The sequence below is a fragment of the Felis catus genome, chromosome X (assembly GCF_018350175.1).
Source record: "Felis catus isolate Fca126 chromosome X, F.catus_Fca126_mat1.0, whole genome shotgun sequence".
Taxonomy (NCBI): Eukaryota; Metazoa; Chordata; class Mammalia; order Carnivora; family Felidae; genus Felis; species Felis catus.
This window is the reverse complement of record NC_058386.1, coordinates 46,740,206-46,763,722: the sequence shown is the minus strand read 5'-3', so window position 1 is coordinate 46,763,722 and position 23,517 is coordinate 46,740,206. Positions and strand designations below refer to the sequence as shown.

Here is a 23,517-nt window from a genome sequence, read left to right as displayed (position 1 = left end):
GTCCAGTTCTCCCAGCACCATTTGTTAAAGAGGCTGTCTTTTTTCCATTGGATGTTCTTTCCTGCTTTGTCAAAGATGAGTTGACCATACGTTTGTGGGTCTAGTTCTGGGGTTTCTATTCTATTCCACTGGTCTATGTGTCTGTTTTTGTGCCAATACCATGCTGTCTTGATGATGACAGCTTTGTAGTAGAGGCTAAAGTCTGGGATTGTGATGCCTCCTGCTTTGGTCTTCTTCTTCAAAATTACTTTGGCTATTCGGGGCCTTTTGTGGTTCCATATGAATTTTAGGATTGCTTGTTCTAGTTTCGAGAAGAATGCTGGTACAATTTTGATTGGGATTGCATTGAATGTGTAGATAGCTTTGGGTAGTATTGACATTTTGACAATATGTATTCTTCCAATCCATGAGCAGGGAATGTCTTTCCATTTCTTTATATCTTCTTCAATTACCTTTGTAAGTTTTCTATAGTTTTCAGCATACAGATCTTTTACATCTTTGGTTAGATTTATCCCTAGGTATTTTATGCTTCTTGGTGCAATTGTGAATGGGATCAGTTTCTTTATTTGTCTTTCTGTTGCTTCATTGTTAGTGTATAAGAATGCAACTGATTTCTGTACATTGATTTTGTATCCTGCAACTTTGCTGAATTCCTGTATCAGTTCTAGCAGACTTTTGGTGGAGTCTATCGGATTTTCCATGTATAGTATCATGTCATCTGCAAAAAGCGAAAGCTTAACTTCATCTTTGCCAATTTTGATGCCTTTGATTTCCTTTTGTTGTCTGATTGCTGGTGCTAGAACATCCAGCACTATGTTAAACAACAGCGGTGAGAGTAGGCATCCCTGTCGTGTTCCTGATCTCAGGGAAAAAGCTCTCAGTGTTTCCCCGTTGAGCATGATGTTAGCTGTGGGCTTTTCATAAATGGCTTTTATGATCTTTAAGTATGTTCCTTCTATCCCGACTTTCTCAAGGGTTTTTATTAAGAAAGGGTGCTGGATTTTGTCAAAGGCCTTTTCTGCATCGATTGACAGGATCATATGGTTCTTCTCTTTTTTTTTGTTAATGTGATGTATCACGTTGATTGATTTGCGAATGTTGAACCAGCCCTGCATCCCAGGAATGAATCCCACTTGATCATGGTGAATAATTCTTTTTATATGCCGCTGAATTCGATTTGCTAGTATCTTATTGAGAATTTTTGCATCCATATTCATCAGGGATATTGGCCTGTCGTTCTCTTTTTTTACTGGGTCTCTGTCTGGTTTAGGAATCAAAGTAATACTGGCTTCATAGAATGAGTCGGGAAGTTTTCCTTCCCCTTCTATTTCTTGGAATAGCTTGAGAAGGATAGGTATTATCTCTGCTTTAAACGTCTGGTAGAACTCCCCTGGGAAGCCATCTGGTCCTGGACTCTTATTTGTTGGGAGATTTTTGATAACCGATTCAATTTCTTCGCTGGTTATGGTTCTGTTCAAGCTTTCTCTTTCCTCCTGATTGAGTTTTGGAAGAGTGTGGGTGTTTAGGAATTTGTCCATTTCTTCCAGGTTGTCCAGTTTGTTGGCATATAATTTTTCATAGTATTCCCTGATAATTGTTTGTATCTCTGAGGGATTGGTTGTAATAATTCCATTTTCAGTCATGATTTTATCTATTTGGGTCATCTCCCTTTTCTTTTTGAGAAGCCTGGCTCGAGGTTTGTCAATTTTGTTTATTTTTTCAAAAAACCAACTCTTGGTTTCGTTGATCTGCTCTACAGTTTGTTTAGATTCTATATTGTTTATTTCTGCTCTGATCTTTATTATTTCTCTTCTTCTGCTGGATTTAGGCTGCCTTTGCTGTTCTGCTTCTATTTCCTTTATGTGTGCTGTTAGATTTTGTATTTGGGATTTTTCTTGTTTCTTGAGATAGGCCTGGATTGCAATGTATTTTCCTCTCAGGACTGTCTTCGCTGCGTCCCAAAGCGTTTGGATTGTTGTATTTTCATTTTCATTTGTTTCCATATATTTTTTAATGTCTTCTCTAATTGCCTGGTTGACCCACTCATTCGTTAGTAGGGTGTTCTTTAACCTCCATGCTTTTGGAGGTTTTCCAGACTTTTTCCTGTGGTTGATTTCAAGCTTCATAGCATTGTGGTCTGAAAGTATGCATGGTATAATTTCAATTCTTGTAAACTTATGAAGGGCTGTTTTGTGACCCAGTATATGATCTATCTTGGAGAATGTTCCATGTGCACTCGAGAAGAAAGTATATTCTGTTGCTTTGGGATGCAGACTTCTAAATAGATCTGTCAAGTCCATCTGATCCAATGTCTCATTCAGGGCCCTTGTTTCTTTATTGACCGTGTATCTAGATGATCTATCCATTTCTGTAAGTGGGGTGTTAAAGTCCCCTGCAATGACCACATTCTTATCAATAAGGTTGCTTATGTTTATAAGTAATTGTTTTATACATTTGGGGGCTCCGGTATTCGGCGCATAGACATTTATAACTGTTAGCTCTTCCTGATGGATAGACCCTGTAACTATTATATAATGCCCTTCTTCATCTCTTGTTACAGCCTTTAATTTAAAGTCTAGTTTGTCTGATATAAGTATGGCTACTCCAGCTTTCTTTTGGCTTCCAGTAGCATGATAAATAGTTCTCCATCCCCTCACTCTCAATCTAAAGGTGTCCTCAGGTCTAAAATGAGTCTCTTGTAGACAGCAAATAGATGGGTCTTGTTATTTTATCCATTCTGATACCCTTTGTCTTTTGGTTGGCGCATTTAATCCATTTACATTCAGTGTTATTATAGAAAGATACGGGTTTAGAGTCATTGTGATGTCTGTATGTTTTATGCTTGTAGTGATGTCTCTGGGACTTTGTCTCACAGGGTCCCCCTTAGGATCTCTTGTAGGGCTGGTTTAGTGGTGACAAATTCCTTCAGTTTTTGTTTGTTTGGGAAAACCTTTATCTCTCCTTCTATTCTAAATGACAGACTTGCTGGATAAAGGATTCTCGGCTGCATTTTTTTTCTGTTTAGCACACTGAAGATCTAGTCCCAATTCTTTCTGGCCTGCCAAGTTTCAAAAGAGAGATCAGTCACGAGTCTTATAGGTCTCCCTTTATATGTGAGGGCACGTTTATCCCTTGCTGCTTTCAGAATTTTCTCTTTATCCTTGTATTTTGCCAGTTTCACTATCCTATGTCGTGCAGAAGATCGATTCAAGTTACATCTGAAGGGAGTTCTCTGTGCCTCTTGGATTTCCATGCCTTTTTCCTTCCCCAGTTCAGGGAAGTTCTCAGCCATAATTTCTTCAAGTACCCCTTCAGCACCTTTCCCTCTCTCTTCCTCCTCTGGGATACCAATTATGCGTATATTATTTCTTTTTAGTGCATCACTTAGTTCTCTAATTTTCCCCTCATACTCCTGGATTTTTTTATCTCTCGTTATCTCAGCTTCCTCTTTTTCCATAACTTTATCTTCTAGTTCACCTATTCTCTCCTCTGCCTCTTCAATCCGAGCTGTCGTCGTTTCCATTTTGTTTTGCATTTCGTTTAAAGTGCTTTTCAGCTCCTCGTGACTGTTCCTTAGTCCCTTGATCTCTGTAGCAAGAGATTCTCTGCTGTCCTCTATACTGTTTTCAAGCCCAGCAATTAATTTTATGACTATTATTCTAAATTCACTTTCTGTTTTATTATTTAAATCCTTTTTGATCAGTTCATTAGCTGTTGTTATTTTCTGGAGATTCTTCTGAGGGGAATTCTTCCGCTTGGTCATTTTGGATAATCCCTGGCGTGGTGAGGACCTGCAGGGCACTTCCCCTGTGCTGTGGTGTATAACTGGAGTTGGTGGGCGGGGCCGCAGTCCGAGCTCATGTCTGCACCCCAGCCCACCGCTGGGGCCACAGTCAGACTGGTGTGTGCCTTCTCTTCCTCTCTCCTAGGGGCGGGATTCACTGTGGGGTGGCGTGGCCCATCTGGGCTACTTGCACACTGCCAGGCTTGTGATGCTGGGGATCTGGTGTATTAGCTGGAGTGGGTAGGCAAGGTGCACGTGGGCAGGAGGGGCAGGCTTAGCTCGCTTCTCCTTAGGTGATCCACTTCAGGAGGGGCCCCTCTTCTGTGGGCCTCTCGTCTGGGCTTTGCTCCGGAGACTCCATTCTGCTAATCCTCTGGCGGTTTTCTGGGTTATTTAGGCAGGTGTAGGTGGAATCTAAGTGATCAGCAGGACGCGCGGTGAGCCCAGCGTCCTCCTACGCCGCCATCTTCCCTCTCTCCTCGCCAAAATAATTTCTAAAAGAAAATACATTGAAACGAGGATTATTTTCAGTTCCCCATATAGGGCGATCTGGAGAGGAGAGCTTGATCCAGCGAGACCAGATAGAATGTTCTAACAAAACCTCCAGAGTAATTAACAGGCGTTATCTACCCAAGGAATGGAACAAATAGGAAGTTCAGGTTCTAAGGAGCTGCCTTGTTTGTGCCAGTGGCCCCACGCTAGCTCTTTATTAATTGCACCACCTGGGATGCTGATAGCGAACTGAGCTTTGGAACATTTCAGGCCTGGCATGGAATGCAGTTTTTACACAAGTGTCTTGTGGTTCAGAAATCCGATTTCACAGCTTATCTTCCGTTAGATGAAAGTGTTTACGGTGTGTCTGGAGCTGGAGTAAGTTCCTGCGGGTGCCCAAGAGCAGGGGCCTCCTCTCTCCTCTCATTAATTTGCTGATGCCTAACTGCACTGACACAGCGGTGAGATACCGGGGAGAGAGCAGTTGTGGGTTTTCATAAATGTCTGTTACTCTATTGAGGAAGTGCCCTTTTATCTGAGTGTTTTTTATCTTGAATGGGTGTTGGGTTTTGTCACATTGTTTTCCTGCGTCAACTGAGATGATCATGTCTTTTCATTTTATTAATGTGTGTATTATACCAACTTTCCTTTTTTATTTTTTTATTTTTTTTATTTTTTAATTTTTTTTTTCAACGTTTATTTATTTTTGGGACAGAGAGAGACAGAGTATGAACGGGGGTGGGGCAGAGAGAGAGGGAGACACAGAATCGGAAACAGGCTCCAGGCTCTGAGCCATCAGCCCAGAGCCTGACGCGGGGCTCGAACTCACGGACCGCGAGATCGTGACCTGGCTGAAGTCGGACGCTTAACCGACTACGCCACCCAGGCGCCCCGCAACTTTCCTTTTTTAGGAACTAGAAAATATATTTTTGTCATTAAGTCTTAAATGAATTTAATTTTCTCTTTCACACAATTTTTTAAAAAATCGTTTTTTTCTTTTTTTTAAGTTTTATTAAGAAATAATTGACCTACAGAATTGTATAAAGTATACCATATACAGTATACAGACTTGGCTTACATATATTGTGAAATAATTACCACAGTATACTTAGTTAACATCCATGATCTCATGTAGTTACAAAAAAAAGAGGTCCCACTAGAAGGAAGTACAAGACTGGATTCCTCTGATGAAGTAGATTTCCAGAGAAATTTGAAGCTGGTCATTAGAAGAAGTGGGAGTAGGATCATTAGGAAGAAGTTTCACTCTCACTTTGCTTCTCTTTTAGGTTTAGCAGCAGTAGTAACAGAGTTGACTTCAGTAGGATCTATTGAGACCATTTTCCCATTAAATCCTATAGGTGTCACATGTGGTTTATGAGGAGAGTATGATAAAACTGGATGTTTGTACGTATGTGTATAGGATGAGATACTTGTATATGTGTGTTTGTCATTCAGATAATTCATTTCCAGTAATCTTGTTGCCAGTTCAGTTGCCACTCAGCCCAGATGGTCTTTTTATTCCCTTTCTGTAAATAATGTGCATAGCATTTCTTTTTCCATTTCAGCCAACACTTATTGATTGCCCACTCTGCATTGTTAGGCTCCCTTAGTTTGAAATCAAATAATACATATCCCTGTCCTCAGGGTAAATCAGGGGTGACCTATTTACTTATCAACTCTTAAATGCTGTATAACAAGTAACTCCAGTAGAGGTATACCCAGGATGCTCTGGAGAGTTGAGGAAGCATTTCAATCAGACTGGGAGAACAAGGAAGGCTTCTTTAGGTAGTGAATCTGGAGCTGAATTTTGCAGGGTCAGTAAAGTAACTCATGAGGTTGCTCACTAAATGGATGTTGAGAGTGAGTCAGAATTAGGTGATGCTTGGAGAAGGACATGAAAAATATGTGGCACATTCAGGGGTTCCTGCCTTTGTATATGAATTAAGTAAAGGGTCTACTGGTAGGAGTGGGAGGAGCTGAAATGTAGGTATCCATCTGTCTTTACCCTTCTGGACGAAATCTCAGTTTACCCTGCTTTTCCCTTTCACTGCAGTTTATCCTTCCCTGGAGTCTGACGATGATGACCCTGCTTTGAAATCTCGACCCAAGAAAAAGAAAAATTCAGATGATGCTCCATGGAGTCCTAAAGGTGATCCAGTATTCTGTCCTTAAACTCTGTAGGTATGGTTTGGGGAAAATAGGCTGGGGGTAGTTGGGATATTTAACATAAGGAGACATGATTCAGTTATTCATTTGTTTATTCAGTAAACATTTGTTGATTATCACCTGTGTGCCAGGTACCGTGTTAGGGGCTGGAGTAAAAATGATCGATAAGACACATTTCATGCACTCAGCTCAGCATAGCCAGAGGTAACGAACCATGTTGCTTCTGATATTATATGGCTTGAAGTGAAAAGAATACCTTGAGGGACACCTGGGTGGCTCAGTTGGTTAAGCATTCAACTTTGACTTTGGCACAGGTCACAATCTCGAGGTTTGTGAGTTCCAGACCCACATAGGGTTCTGTGCTGACAGTGCAGAGCCTGCTTGGGATTCTCTCTCTCTCCCTCTCTCTGTCCCTCCCCCACTCATGCTCTTGTGCACACTTTCTCTTTCATTATAAATAAATAAACTTCCAAAAAAAGATCTTGAGCGTATTCCAACAAGCAGTCTCAGACTTCTGAGAACATTCTGCTACTGTCATCCCAGACCTTTGGTAATAAATAATGTCATCAAATGAAGGAAATTCTGCTGACTGCCTAACTCCACAAGGCCCAAGACTCCTTAGACTGTCACCTATACTGGCTGAGAGGCCAGCTCTGAGGAAGGAAAAAAGAATGGTCATTGAGTTGAACATGGAATTTAGAGGGTAATTTTATTCATCTCATTGGTTCAGTGGTTTTCACAGTGGAGGTTGTGTCAGTTAGCTTTTGTTGCTTATTAAACTACCCAAAACTTAGCGGCTCAGAACAATAATGGCTGATCATTTCTCATGATTCTGTAGGTTGGCTAAGCTATTGTCCTAGTCTGGACTGGCTTGGCTGGGGCTGGATGGTCTAAAAAGATCTTCCTCAGGGGTCTTGACCTAATTTGGGGTGGCTAGGGCCTCTCTCCATGTGGTCTCTCCTCGTCTACCAGGAAGCCAGCCTGAGCTTTTTCACAGGATAGCAGAAGCATGTCCAGTAGTAAGAGAAGGAAAGCCCCAGCTTACCAGCACTTTTCAAGCCTCAGCCTGTGTCATGTTTTCAATTGTCCCACTGGCCAAAGCAAGTTACATAGTCAAGCCTCAATTCCAGGGTTGGAGAAATACATTACATCTCAAGAGAGAGGAGAGAGAGAGAGACAGCTGCAGAATCCTCCTATGCTACAGGGAGATGAGAGCAAATTGAAAGCCATTACTGCAGCAGTCTTTCACAGAGGGTGCTGGCATCTCAGTTACCCATGGTTCCCCAGGAAATAAAGATCCTGCTGGCCCCACCCATCCTTATTTGGCCTTTCTGCTGTTGGCTTGGGGTTGGGGGACAAGGGTGGCAGAGTAATCCTAGGAAGTGTTCTCTTAGTGAGCCAGTCAGCAAATGTTACTTTTTTCTTTTTTAAGTCCTATTTTCTGATTGTATTTTTTCATATAGTTTCTGGCTGATTAGCAAAATAGAAAAGTGGGAAAATACGGAAAATAGAGGAAAGTGTAAAGAAGAAACCACCCATGATCCAGTTACCTGGAAGCAACTACTGTGTTAGTGTTTTGACACGTTTCTTTCAAGTCTGTTTTTCCTATGTATTTCTTTTTATGGTTAAAATTACACTGTGTAGAGACAAGCCTATATCCTGCTTTAAGCTTTTTTTTTGCCTTTTAATCAAATTAATGTGTATATTTGGTAGCAAATAGTACAGAGGAGTTTAGGATGAAATGCAGTAGTCTTTGCCCCTGCTTCCCCCACTTCCAATCCTGTGCCTGAGAAGCAACCTCATAGTTTTTTTTTTCTGGTTGTTACCTCCAAAATTCAAGATAATAGGGTTTATTTATACCACCATTTCTTGATGTACCAACTTAGTCTCTATTTCTCTGTCTCTCAGCTTCTGTCAGTCTGTCTTGTTTATCCACTTTCTAAGATACAGACATTAGTACTCCTTCCTGCTTCCCACTTCTCATGAACTACACATTTTTGTTTACATTGTCAAGGTTGTTAGCATTTACATTTTCTTGTGATAAATACTCTATAGTAACTAGCGGTTGACTGTAAAAGTTGAAAACCAGTAAATATACCTGGCCTTTTAAATCAATATTATTTCATATGCATGTCCTTACACCATTCTTTGTAAGTATTTTAATGGCTACAAAATATTCTATTCTGTGGATATACCTTGTTTACCTAACTTCTCTTTAACGTGAGGCATTTAGCCTATTGCCACATTTTCACAATTAGTAATATTTGAGGTGAACATCTGTATATGTGTTGGTGTCTCTGATTATTTACCGACGATGGATCTCCGACGATGCCCAAAAGGGCAGGCATTTGGGTGGCTCAGTCAGTTAAGTGTCTGACTTCGGCTCAGGTCATGATCTCAACGGTTCATGAGTTCAAGCCCTGCATCGGGCTCTCTTCTATCAGCACAGAGCCTGCTTCAGATCATCTGTCTCCCCCACACTCTGCCCCTTCCCCACTTGTGTGCTCTCTCAAAAATAAATAAATAAACATTAAAATATAATAATAATTGTATAAACTCCAGGAAGGCAAAAAGTACATGTGGATATACAATAAAAAGTGTCCTTCTCACCCGTTTCACAGTCTTCACTTCCCTACTAGAATTCACTAGAGGGTTGCTGTAAGCCTTTAGCTAATTATCCAGAGTTCTGAAAGTTTTTTTCTGACAATTTTTACCAGTTTTTCATTGTCTTAATTCAGGAGTGTGTTTTTGGAAGTCCTTAACTTTGTCATTCTTGCTATTGCCATCCATCATGACATACCAAATAGTTCAGTGTGCTTTGCTATGAAAATGACATTTTCTTGTATAACCATGGTACCATTTTATGACACCTAAGTCAAATAACATTTATTTTCTAACGTCATTTAATACCAAATCCTTATTCAAATGTCCCCCCCCCCCCCCGTTGTACCAAAAGTATCTTATAATTTGTGTATTCAAATCAGGATGTTTTCAAGGACTAAACATTTCATTGGGTTGTTATAATCTCTTAGTCTCAGTCATTTAAAATTTTTTATGATGACAGATTTCAAACATACATAAATGTAGAAAGATAGTACACAAACACCTATATTCTCAGTATATTTTGCTGTATTTGCTTTGTTCATTTATCTTCTAGCTTTTGCTGAGCCACTTCAAAGTAGTGTGCAGCCATAACATGATATTTTACCCCTTAATACTTCAATATCGCCTAAGGACACCCTCCTACGTAACCATATTACCTTTGTTGTACTTAACAGTTAATAATTCCTTAAGATCATCTAATACCCAGTCCATCATTAAATTTTCTCCACTGTGCCCCACAAAATGTCTTTTATAGTATTTTTTCCTCAAAATCCAGGTTCACTGAAGGAGGGTTTTTTTTTCCAGCTTAAAACAAGAACTTTCTCATGTATTATACAGGTCAGGCATTTGGAAAGGGTACAGTAAGGGTAGCTTGTCTCTACTCCATATAGTATGGGGCCTTATCTGGGAAAATTAGAAAGCTGAGGGGGTTTCTTGATGGCCAAGAGTTTGAATCATCTGAGGTGTCACTAACTTACATATCTGGTGCCTAGGCTGGGAAGACTCAAGGACTAGAACTGCCAAGCATAGTGCCAACATGTGGCCTCTCCATGTGACTAGCTTCCTCATTGCCTGGTGGCCTCAAGGCAATCGAACTTCTTCCATGCCTGCTCAGGGCTCAAAGTGTGTGTTCTAGCAAGCAATGCAGAAACTGAAATTGCCTTTTCTGACCTAGCCTGGGAAGTCAGGCAGTGTTACCTTCACCACATTCTATAGGCTACAAATAAGCCTGCTGAAATTCAATGGGAGGGAACATAAGACCTCACCTACCAATAGGAACAATGTCAAAGAATTTGAGGCCTTGTTTTAAAACCACCACACATAACAAAACTATAGAGAACAATATAAAATATATCCAAGAATCTCTAACCAAAATTGCACATTAACACTTTTGCTACATTTGCTTCACATCATTTTTAAACAAATGTCACCTTTATAAAGAGAGGACTTCAGCCTTTTGAATTGCTTATTCTGTAATCTGCATACTGCTTATACGGAAAGTCTTTTTATAATAATAATAATAGCTAACCAAGGAATCTTTAAATCTAGGTCAATACCCAACACCACCTCTTTTTTTTCCTTTGACACTGACTTTTTTCTTTAATTAAAAATAGAATAGTACAATAAATTCCCATACACCCACCACTAAGAATCAACAGTTACCAAGATTTTGCTATGTTTGATTCATCTATTTTCTTTTTATCAAAATTGTCAGTGCTTTAAAGCAGATCCTAAATATTGTGTCATTCCTCACTTCCAATGTACTTTAATAAGCATCTCTAAAAAAATACATTTTCTCATATAACCATAATCCTATTATCATACATAACAAAATTAATAATGTGATAATTCCTATCCATGATCTAATACTAAGTCCATAATCAATTTTCCTCAATTGTCTAACCAAAAAAGGTATTTTTACAGTGGATTTGTTTAAATCAGGATCTAACAGAGTTCACAAAGTATTTGGCTGTCATACCTTTTGAGTCTTTCTTAACCTAGAGCATTCCCCCTTTTTTGTTTTATGCTGTTGATTATTGTAAAAGCTAGTGTAATTGTAACACATCGCACCTTCTAGATTTGTTTCCTTGTGACATTGTCTTTTTAATGAAACAGGCCAGTTATCTTGTAGAATGTCTGATTGTTTTCTCATGTTGTCATTTAACTTGTTGTCTTATCTCTTCATTTCCTAAAAACTGGAAGTAATATGAACCACTTACTTGATTTTAGGTCTTTGGCAAAACTACTTCCCAGGTGATGCTGTGAATTTCATATTGCACTGTATCAGGAGGCACATGAAGTCAGCTGTCTCACTATTAGTAACAATCAGGTTAATACTTACCTAAGGGGGGGGGGCGCCTCGGTGGCTCAGTCAGTTAAGCGTCCATCTTCAGCTCAGGTCATGATCTTGCGGTTTGTGGGTTCGAGCCCTGCATCAGGCGCTGTGCTGACAGGTTGGAGCCTGGAGCCTCCTTCGGATTCTGTGTCTCCCTCTCTCTCTGACCCTCCCCTGCTCATATTCTGTCTCTCTCTCTCCCTCAAAATAAATAAACATTAAAAAAGATTTTTTTTTAATAAAAAAAATATGCTTAGTTAAGGGGGTGATAGGATCTTACTGTCATAAAGCTAGTTTTTTTCCTTCTTGAGACTACAAGTAGTATGTGAGGTAATACTTAGGTACTGTGTGAATATCCAGTGCCCTAGAATCAATTGTTTTATTAGGCCTTGCAAACCTGTGATTTTCTAATTCTGTCATTCCATTTATTAGCTGGCATTCTATAAAGAAGAGTTTGCCTTCATCATATGGGGCCATTTGGTTATCCTGAAGTATACTTCCTATGTAAAATGTGGGATAAGTAACTATTTTTTGATTCAAGATTCTTATGGCACTATAAAAAGGTTATACAAGAAGACAGCCTTTTTCAGGAATTCATAGCCTGTTTGGTTGACCACATAACACACACAGCAGCACATCAATGTTAGGGAATGAGACAAGATGGTACATAATATATATTGAGTGACTTGTATGTATTGTAAGTTCAGGAGAGGGAGAAGTCGGTGTGAGCCAGAGAGGTCCTAGAGGTTTTGTATAGAAAGTTGATTTCAGCTTGCCTTTGAAGGATAGGCAAGTTTTGAAGTGGGGGACAAAGGGAAGAGGGTACTCTAGGCAGTATGGATGGTGAGGATGAAGGCACAGGGAGAGAGGATGAGCTGTACTTATTCTGGAGGTATAATAAGCCATTCTGTTTAGAGAAGGTGAGAATATGGATGTAGAAATAAGGTTGAGGAGGTAAGTAGGCCAGGAGCAGACCATGGACAACCTTAAATGCCAATTCAGGGAAGTTAACTTTTACCCTGTAATCAGTGTGTGCATTGTGTTCTTTGAGGATTTGTAAATTAGCTTCTTCCCTGATGGGAAACAAAATCTAACTTTCTAAAAAGCTATAAGCAGGGGGACCAGTGAGACCACCTTTGGGGAGGCTCAGAGGTAGGGAATATGGTTGACATTCAGATAAATGTTTTCATCCTGTTTCCTCTGCAGCCCGTGTGACCCCAACTCTACCAAAGCAGGACCGTCCTGTGCGTGAGGGGACCCGGGTAGCTTCCATTGAGACGGGCTTGGCTGCAGCAGCTGCAAAACTAGCCCAGCAGGTAGGTGCTGACATCTAGGCAGTGGCCTTGCTACTGACCCCAGTTTCCTTAGAGCCTTAAAACTGAGACCTTCAGGCTGATAGGTTCCCACTGTTGTCTCATCGGGGAGTGGGTGGGTAGCCTTTGATCTTTATATATGGCATTATCCTAGGCTCCTCCTATATCCTTCACAGCCCAACTCGATGACAAGCTACTTCCACAGATCACACAGTTGACATGATTTAGGATGAAAGGAAATAGGGGGCCAGAGAAAAGCTCTTGTTGATATCACTTGCCTTTCTAGGTGTGTAAAAACCTGTTAGGTGGGAAGGACCAGGGCTGTCCTTGAATGAGAGCATTTGCCATCAGATGGAACCCCGAGGAGGTTACTAGCTGAGTGTACTCAAGTTCTCTGCCACCCAACCAGTATTGGATTTTGATTTTGGGGGAGAGGCTTTCCTTGTCCTCTGTGCCAAATATTATTGCCTTAATCTTCAGCCCCTGCTGCCCAAGAAAACTTCACCCACTAGTTTTTGTCCTAAAGGGTCACTTCACTAGAATTAAATTACCTCCTAGCAGGTTACAGTTTACAAAGTTCTCTAATGTATATACTGCACTCAGCAACCCTGGGAACAGTTGGAGTTGAATTTTCTGGTTCTCTCCTTATCAACATCTTCTTGGCTCTTCATGCCACACACTATTGCTTAGAGCATTTGTTGGGTATCTGCTTTTATGTTAGGGGCTTCCATGTACAACGTCTCATGTAATCTGCCCAGTAGCCCTGTTCAATAGGTGATATTTTCATCATTTTACAGGTGAAGAAAATGAGGCTGTCTTTAAGTGACTAGTCCAGGATAATACAGCCAGTAAATGGAGGAGACAAGATTCAAACTCATATCCTCTAACTTCAAATTTCATGTTACTTGCTATTTCAATAAAATAGTTAAATGTTTATAGAATTTAATAATCATATCCTATCTCAATAAAATTTAATAGAACGATGTTTTAAATATGCTGTTATATGGAGCGCTCGAGTTGCTTAGAAATGTCTCAGAGGCTGTTGTTGGGAGTTAGCAGAGACCAAGCAGGGCAGGTAGGCCATCTCTGACCAGAACTTCCCTCTGTTATATATATCCTAGTGCCATGTTAGATGTAATCTGGAAAAAAAGTGGGGGAGGGGAATGTTCTACTGCTTTAAATAAACAGATACATTAATTAAAGCTGTGAAAACTATTTTTAGTGCCTTCTAAGGAGCTCACTTCTGTTTTGGTTGATGAGGGATGACTTGAAAGAAGAGGATTTGAATCTGGGAGGCGTTTTGTAGGCTGAGCTTTTGGAAGGAACAGAAAGGCATTCTAGGAGAAGGGAAATCCTTAGCAAAGCACACAAGGCCCTCTTAATTTGTTCTCTGGTCACCTCTCCTCCCTAACCTCCTACCAGCCCCTCATACATGCCCTTCACACCAGCTATACTATTGTACCATGATACTTGAAGTTCACTTAGCGTGTATCACAGTGTCTCATGCCTCTGCCTTTGCACAGGTTGTTCCTCTGCCCACTGGGAATTATCCCTTTCGGATGCCTTACCTAACACACCTTCATACCAGCTACCACCAATTTATTACAGTAGTCTTCTGTGCTTCTGTAGCATTCTCTCTTAACAGTCATAAGTGTGCTTTTCTGTGTTCCTTATTAAACTGTAAGTGCCTGAAGGGTGGGGATATATCTAATTTAATTTGGTATCCCCACTATACTAAACATGTGTTTAGTCAGTGTTGGGTGAATGAATGAAGGAATGGATGGATGAATAAATAAATGGGTAGATCTTTTCTGGATTGGAGGCTTCATACGGAATAGGGTAAGATAAATTCAGATTAAAAAATGGATTGTAGAACTAACCTGCCTGACTTTGAATCTTCACTCTACCACTTTAGCAAGTTACTTAATTTCTCTATGCCTCAGTTTCCTCATAAACTTTGAGGATTAGATGAGGTAATATATGGAAAAGCTCAGAGCATGGCACTTGTCACAGAGTAAGTACCATAGACGTGTTAGCTTCTCAGTGTAATCATTATGGGTTGGATAGGGATGAATGGCCAGACTGTAGAAGACCATGAATGTCAGACTGGGAAGTTTGAACTTGGGTGAAGACCTGCTAACAGGCTTCTGAGCAAGGAAATTGGCAAGCGTAAGTGATCCTGTCATAAAACAGTCTAGTCTTCTGTAATTCATCTGGATGAATTACATGAGGAGATTGGCAGCAAAGGTAGAAAAATTTCAGCTACTTGACCTAGGTGTGAATAGATAATCTCTGGATTCAGATGAGAGAAATGGGGGCAGAAATGCAGTTTCTGGTATGGGTGGAATAGCAGTATGGCTGAGAAAAGTGATTCTGAAGCCCAGTGGCTTAGGTCTGAATCCCAGCTTGGTCACATATTGGTCCTATAACCTTGGGAAAATGACTTAATCTCTCTGTGCCACAGTTTCTTCTCAAAATGTGATTTTAATTCTTTCTTCTCATACTTCTTCTGAATATTAAATGAGTTAAATTGTAGAACAGTACCTGGCCTGTATTACTAATATTATTATTCTTATCCCCCAGAAATTCCTATTGTAGCCACAGCCTGGCAGGAGTAGGCCCGTGCTGCCAAGGCAAAGAAATGTAATCACTGAGTTGGTCTGTGAGGCTGTGTAGCATTTCAGAAGGTGAAGTCGTTCACATGCTCTTAGCACCACCTTTCCAGGTTCTCAGGGCTCCAGATGCCCACTCTACAGGTACCCACTACACAGTGGATAGTAGCTCCATAGAGCAATGGATGGATGAAATCCAAGATGTTGGGAGAAGTGCCATAACTTCTTATTCATCTCTCCCATCCAGAATTGAGGTTTTAAGACCTAGTGGCCTGGAGGATTGCCAAGTCCTCTATTAAAAGACCAGCAAAAATAAGAGAAACCTTGTAAGATATGAAGATAGAGCAATAGTTCACCACTTGCTGAGTACCTACTATGTGCTAAGTGTTTTTACATCATTATTTTATTTAATCTCTCTGACAACCCTGAAAAACAGATTTATTTGGCCCATTTTACAGATGAGGCAATTGAGATTCACAAAGGTTAGTAACTTGATGAGGTCATCCCACTCAGGGAGCACAAGCCTATATTTGAGCCCCAGTTTTTGTTTGTTTGTTTGGGTTTTTTTTTTGTTTTTGTTTTTCTTTGTTTTTTTAAAAATTTTATTTTATTCCAAAGCTACTCCTCTTTCACTCTCAGAGTTCCTTTTTGAGAAGTGTACAGGGTGGGTATTCAGATAGACCTGGCTTAATCCTGGACCTAGCAGTTCTTCACCTGTGAGGCTTTGGGCTCAAACTACTTAATATCCCTGCACCTCAGTTTTCTCTTCTATAAACTGAGGGATTTTCCTTCTCAGGGCTACTCTGAGGATTAAATGAAGTTAAGCAGACTGTTGGCCCTTGCACAACACAGGTTTGAACTGCACAGGTCCACTTATACGTAGATTTTTTTTTTTTTTTAAGTGTAGTACTGTAAATGTATTTTCTCTTCCTTAGGATTTTCCTGATATTTTCTTTTCTCTGCCTTTATTGTAAGTCAGTCAGAGAAAGACAGAGAGCATATGTTTTCACTCCTATGTGGATCTTGAGAAACTTAACAGAAGACCATGGGGGAGGGGAAGGGGAAAAAAGTTACAAACAGAGAGGGAGGGAGGCAAACCATAAGAGACTCTTACATACAGAGAACAAACTGAGGGTGGATAGGGGAGAGGGGAAGGTGGGTGATGGGCATTGAGGAGGGCACTTGTTGGGATGAGCACTGGGTGTTGTATGGAAACCAATTTGACAATAAATTATATTAAAAAACAAAAGATACAGTATATAATATGTATAACATACAAAATATATGTTAATCAACTATTTATGTTATCAGTAAGTATCAGTAAGGCTTCCAGTCAACAATAGGCTATTAGTAGTTAAGTTTTTGGGGAGTCAAAATGTGGATTTTCGCCTGCATGGGAGGTTAGTACTACCCTAACCCTTACGTTGTTCAAGGGTCAACTGTATAAAGGGCCTTAGGTGCCGACATAAATGTAGCTATTCTTATTAGAAGTATCCATAGTCCACCTCATAAATGGCAATGCTAGGACCAAAACCCAAGTCTCTGAACTCATTTACCCTTCTGTTACCACTGTACTGGTTAGTGGCAGTGATAACTTAAGGGTGGATGGTACCAAAGAGATGACCTCAGGTGATGGAAGGTCTGTGTGTTTTGTATACATAACATCCAGACTAGACTTGGGGTGGGGAGAGTTGTAGAACCACATCTACCAGTGTCTAGTTTCCTTTTTGGGCAATTCTCTCTTCTCCACTCCTGAATTTTCCCCTCCCACTTGGCTTATGTTTCAGGAGCTGCAGAAGGCCCAGAAGAAGAAATACATCAAGAAGAAGCCTTTGTTGAAGGAGGTAGAACAGCCTCAACCTCAAGAGTCCAATCTCAGCATGGCAGCGCCAGCCCCAACTCTGGCGACTACACCCCAGCTTCTCACCTCCTCCTCGCCCCTGCCTCCTCCTGAGCCTAAACAAGAGGCCCTCTCAGGAAGTCTTGCTGACCACGAATATACGGCTCGTCCCAATGCCTTTGGTATGGCCCAGGCAAACCGCAGCACCACACCCATGGCCCCTGGCGTCTTCTTGACCCAGCGGCGCCCTTCAGTTGGCTCCCAGAGCAATCAAGCAGGACAAGGTACAGCTGCCATATGGTTGCAGAACTGAGTAGGATCTTAGGGTCACCAGCTCCAAACCCTAAGTACCCTGGTAGATGAGAATACCTGGGAGGGATACTGATGGTCAACCTAAGGCGCTTGTATTTGATCTCTTAGGCAACGAAGGGACGTTAACTGATGTTAAACAGGGGCATTTCAGATGTGGGTTTAGAAAGAGCCTTCTGATGACCAGAGTGGAGGGTGGGCAGTGGGTGAGAAGTCTAGGGAGGAGACATATACACAGGTTTCAGGCTGCAGTGAAGAGAAGCTGGGGCTATAGCAGAGGGAATGAAGGGGGAGAAGATAAATTGATCAAATATGGAGGAGGTCACAGTGGACATGGGAAGTGATTTGATGTGGGGAGAGAGAGGAAGAGGCAATGGGGGGGGCATGACTCAAGCTCTCTTTTTCCTCACTCTGGCCTTCAAAGCCCAGTCCCTAGAGTATGCAGCTCAAGGGTGGTGAAGTCAGTGTGGCATTGGATGATGAAGATGAGGGTTGCTAATGAAACAAGGCCGTGGGAATGCCACCTTCCAGGACACTGAGCTATAATCACTAACCAGGCACTTTTCCAGTCTCCATGGTCAGGATAAGAGGACAGGGAGGCATTACCACATCCCTGCAGAATTTAGGAAGGAAAATGATTGGGACCAAATAAATCAATGAGGAAAAGGAATCAGACAGGCTAATCAGGGAGTAGATAGCTGCTGCAGGAGGTCATAGGAGGAAGCGCCAAGGCATGATGGAAGTAGTTAAGAAGGGCCTCTTGCCCAAGATGTGCCTGGAGCCAGTATAAGAATGGGGACACTCTGTGGGCAAAGGAACAGAGGAGGGGGGTAGAACAAATATAGATGGTGCTGGAGTTGTTGCTGAAGCCCTTGCCATAGCCTTTACTTGCCTCTCTTTTCCCCACAGGAAAGCGTCCTAAAAAGGGCCTGGCCACAGCAAAGCAGAGACTTGGCCGTATCCTGAAAATCCACAGAAATGGCAAACTACTTCTGTGAGCCCCCTAGTGTCCTGCCCCTCTCCCCTTCACCCCCATTGCCTTCTCCATCGTCAACTCTCGGGGCACTCCTGGATCCTATCTGCCCCGGACAAGGTGCTGAGGCGCATTGTCCTGCTTTCTTGGAACTGACCAAAGGCACGGACTCCCCAAAGGGCCCCTTCACCAACTCCCCTAACTCCCTTTTCTACTTCCACTAGAGCATCCTGCCTTCCTTCTCCATACCTCTGACTAGCAGGTAAATGGGAGAGGTTTCTGGCTGACCAGAACCTTCTTCTGCTGCTTCAACCTGTTTCTTTTTTACCAGCCTTATCTGCCCTATACTCGCATCCCCACTTAGAGCTAGGAGGCAGGATGAAGAGAAACAAAGTGAGCCTGGGCCCCTTGCTATTTCCCTGATTATGGAGTTCCCAGTGCTCAACACTTCCCACAACTCCAGCCCTGTCTGCAGAAGCCTGTCCACCTTTGCCCATATGTTCTTCCCCTTCTGCCCCCCAGCCAAGTGGACATATCCCATTCCAGATTCGTTCCTGGGAGAAGGGTCTAGCCTCTTTCCCCTCTTGCCAAATGCATCATGAAAATAAAGAAGAGGGCCTGGAGTCTCCTTATTGCCCCAGTAGGGGCCATTTCCAGAGGTGGACTAGAAAGGCTGTGGGCTGACTTCATTCATCTTTGGGAAGAAGAGAGATTTCTGTCATGTCTAAAGGTGGGGAGAGGACCAACACCCAAGCCTTTGACCATGACTTTGTAGCCCATTGGAGGAAGCTACTTTTGGGTGGCTACCGATGAGGTCCCCTGTCCCAGGGTGAGCTTCAGGGATTTGCCTGGATTTTGAGGTCCTGCAGAACATTATCCATGTGGCTATAGCTGGGCCCCAACAGGTGATCTTCCAACAGTATGAAAGTTCCTACCACTGAAGCAGATAACTCTGGCCCTACGTACAGCCTGCTCTCTTCACCTGTACCACAGAGCACAGCCTGGACCTTCTGGAAAGGATGTGACAGGACAGCTCACCTCTGGGTTCTCCATCAGGAGCCTCCCTCCTTTCCCCACCTAAGGTCTTGGTCTAAAGAAGACCTCAGAACTCACATCTTCGCTTCTGGGCCTTTGTGCTCCCAGACATCAGGTCAATACTCAAGCAGAGTACAGATGGGCTATTCGAGAGCCTTACCTGGGAGAGGAGATGCCCATCTGTAAAGGAGCAGATCATCTGATCCTCCCCTCCCTGTCTTCCCTTTGTGGATGTCTGTATTGTCCAGACAGTGCCCAACCCCTCCTCCTCCACTGTCTCCCTCCACCTCAGTTTGTCCTGCCTCTCTGGCAACCTGGACTGGATGGATAATGCCCCACTCCCTCCATTTTGGTACTGCCCAAGTGGAGTGCATCCTTGTCCTCTACTCCCCACTTTAACCTCACCCCAGTTTGCCCAGTGCTTCTGGGGAATTTATTAGCTACCACTGCAGGCTATGGGAGTATGTGAGGCTGCCCTTGTTGTCTTTGTGTCTCCAGTTTCTTTGTTTTCTCTACAGCCCCACATCTACTCTCCTCATTTGGAATCAGGGGCCCCTTAACCCCATTCCTTTTTTTTATTTTGGGGACCCCAGGGGCCATGCAGTCCTCCATCTAGTCACACCAAAGGCAAAAAGCCTGGCTACCTCCCCCCCGCCCCAGAACGTGAGGTCCCCACTCCCCTCCCCTCTGTTTCCACCCAGCTTTGCTCTTCTTGGGGATTTCAAGGCAGCAGAGGGTAGTGAGGGGAGGGAAGGAGGAACAGTTTGTGTCCCTGTGTAGGCAACTGCCTGACTAGGCCCTGCCTGACTGCTGTAACAAAGACCAGGACCCCAGCCCTTCTGCCCATTAACACCCTCCCCCCTTGATATTTCAAAGGCAGCTAATTGCTAGCAAATCCCCCTGGTTCCAGGCCTCTTTCCCCTCTGTTTCTTTGTTAGAAGTTTCTGTGGAGCTGAAACCCAACTTCCATTTGACTGGGTTTCCATTTAGTTTAGTTGGGCTCTCAGAGTCTCCTGTATGTTGTTTTGTGTTTTAAATGAAAAGCAAGTTTACCCTCAGAGTTATGCTTTTCCAAAGAGGCTAGTGTGCTTTTTCTTTTCTTTTTTTTTTTTTCTTAATGTTTCAGGTTCTAAGTGAAGTGAGTTGGGGAGGGGTTGGAGTGGTAGTAACTAAGGTGTAGAACATGGTGAGAGTTAACCTCTGGTATCCAGTCCCTAGCACAGAGCTGGGGGTTGGATAGGGGGCAGGGAGAGAGGATTTCTATTCACCTTTAATATATTTTTACAGAAAAGCAAACAATTTAAAAACAAGCCCACCGCTTCTGTACATGTCTAAATATATTTTTAGAAGTGGGTAGGATTGTGAATTTCTGATGCAGGGCCTTTTTATAAACAGGTTAGAATAGCATCATACAGACTTCTCTGTTGTTTTTTCCCCTGTTTTTTTCTTATGTTGTGTTACTAATGTAATTTATATTTTTTTTAGATCCTCCCTTTCCTATATAGATAAAAGTGATTTATCTTGGCAAATGCTTTGCTTGGCATTCTTTTGTGGTGGTAGTGGTGGTGGTGGGTGGTGGGGTGGGTCCAGGAGTGCCGCCTTCTCTTTACATTTTCTCTTTCTCTCCCTTTTGTGAACTCAGCACTTCCTTGGTGCCCAACCTTACACCTGAGGTGGGGAGGGGACAGAATCCCAGCTTTCATGAGAGACACAATTGACACATTAGAAACATAACCAGAAGTACAGTGAGCAGAAAAGAAAGAGGCAACAATTCAAAGTGGCCTGGCAAGTTTGTTGGGAAGGCTTTCCATATCTTTCATGGGCTGTTCTTAGTGGCCATACCTGTATTGTCTTTGAATATGGAATTTTGGTGTTTTGTTTTTCTTCCCTCTCTCTTTATCTGACATGCTCCTCCAGGCTGAACTTGATTACTGTGTTTAGGTCCAGTGCAAGGGATAAGATAGAATTATTAGAGCTAACACATCATGATCATTTCCTTGTGCTAGACACTTCTCTTAGTGTTCTATGTATATTGATTCATTTAATCCTCACTGATGTCCTCATCCTACTGATCAGAAAACAGAGGCGAAGAAACCTTCTAGCATCAAACATCTTAAGTTGTGGGGCCAGCCTGGTTCCAGAGTCTGTGTTCTTATCACAGTACCACCTCTCACTGATAACTACTACAATTTATTAAGTGCCTTTTCTGTGCCAGGCATTGGGCTAGGGGTTTTACTTAGGATATCTCATTTAATGCTCACTGACAACGTTGGGAGATAGTTGTTAGTCCTGTTTACAGTGAAGGAGATTGAAATTTGCCAGTGGTCTTCCACAGCAGGATCTGCCTAACTCCAAAACTCATGTTCTTTCCCCTCACCATGTTAGAAAATCTTTTGCACATCAATGACCCAACAGATGTTTATTGAGCACCTGTTGTGTACAAAATGCAGCATTGGGAATTGTGTCTTGAAGAGAGCCCAAGGGATAATGTCAGGAGCATCAGTTCCAAATCTACTACCTCCCTGACTCTGTGACCCAGGGCAGGCTGCTTCCTGTCTGGAGTCATTGTAAAAGGACTTTGGACCCAATGAGAATTTCTTTCTTTTTAATGTTTATTTTTGAGAGAGAGAGACAGAGACAGACTGCAAGCAGGGGAGGGGCAGAGAGAAATGGAGACACAGAATTTGAAGCAGGCTCTAGGTTCTGAGCTGACAGCACACAACCTGATGCGGGGCTCGAACCCATGAGTCGAGGGATCATAACCTGAGCTGAAGTTGGATGCTTAACCAACTGAGCCACCCAGGTGCCCCAGAGAATTTCTTCGTCCGAGAGATTCTGCTACTGTGCGTCTGGGGTGACTCTGTATTTGGCATCTACTGGCTGGATAGCCTCCTCTAGCTCTTTCAATCTGAATGTTGGTATTAGGATCTAGGGAGGAAAGGTTTTTGTCTGGGGCATGGGGAACTGTGTCTTGTGGTAGAAATGCAATAGGAAAGAGGGGAGGGATTTCAGAGCCTTTGCAGGAATGGTGGGTTGGGTTCTCTTTGTCATCAGCTTAAGGATAAGCTAGTCTTGGTTACCTTACCTCTCATCCAGACAGGAGGTGCCAGAAGATGAGAGGATCCTGTCGAAAAATTAGGAGGAAAACAAGCACCCAACTTCAGTTTTTCCTCTATGGAGTGGAAAAGTACACAGGACTTGTCACTAAGAATCTGCCTTCTCAATGACCAAATAATTTGGGGGAGATTGCTTGTCTGGATCTCAGTTTCTACATTGTCTAGATGAAATTATTTCAACTATGAAGCCCTCTAGAAGTATGGTAACCCCCAAACTTTCTGGATGCTGTTGATTCCCAAACCGAATCTTAGACCTGACCTGTCCTGAGTACAGATCCCGAATTCTGCTTGTTCATGTTGTGTTCCCTGCCTCAGGTACACAGGCCCTTCCCTTTCCATCAGGACCCTGTTCATGTCAAGTTGACTGAAATGGCACTTGCCCTCCACTAAACTGAGTAGATCAGAAGGGCACCAGAGATGAGCACAAGATGCTAGTTAGGGAATCTGTCCTGGGGAAGCAGGGTGTTCAGAAAGCAGGTAAATCTTGTCAGGGGTGATTCCTGAACTTAAGGATGAAAAGTAGCCAGTCAGGTGGAGAAGAGTAGGAAGAGTTGTCCAAGCCAAGGCAACAGCATGAATAAAGTCAGAGGGGAGCACCCATGTGCATATAGGGGACAAGCAATTTGGTATAACTACAGCTGTGACTTTCACCTGGGGAATCATGAATAATCTCCAAGAGGGCATGTCTAGTTCGAGAAGACATGATCAAAGTTGATTAGTTTTAGGTGTGATGTTTATCTTTAAACCTCAGATAGTGGAGGATATGTAATTTTGATGTTAGTCAAAAGACTTAACTGTATCCCATGAATGATAGAGAACCATTAAAATGATAGGGTTTAAGCAGAAAATGGCATGATCTAACTTGCTTTTAAAAAACATCCCTTAGGAGTGGATTAGGAGGTAGTGAGATGAAGTCAGACCAGTGAGGATGTTACTGA

The 23,517-nt window shown here is 42.3% G+C and overlaps 1 protein-coding gene across 3 annotated transcripts in view; it reads left to right on the top strand.

Annotated features, from left to right (window-relative positions):
- PHF8 (PHD finger protein 8) overlaps positions 1-20,992 on the top strand; it is a 97,148-nt gene extending 76,156 nt beyond the window's left edge. For all 3 annotated transcript variants that reach the window (XM_006943754.4, XM_006943755.5, XM_004000543.6), the window contains 4 exons: positions 6,330-6,425; positions 12,588-12,697; positions 17,094-17,430; positions 18,365-20,992. In XM_006943754.4, coding sequence (XP_006943816.1) covers positions 6,330-6,425; positions 12,588-12,697; positions 17,094-17,430; positions 18,365-18,453 — 632 coding nt within the window. In that variant the 3' untranslated portion in view covers positions 18,454-20,992. The remainder of the gene's footprint in view (positions 1-6,329; positions 6,426-12,587; positions 12,698-17,093; positions 17,431-18,364) is intronic.
- The last annotated feature ends 2,525 nt before the right edge of the window (positions 20,993-23,517 follow it).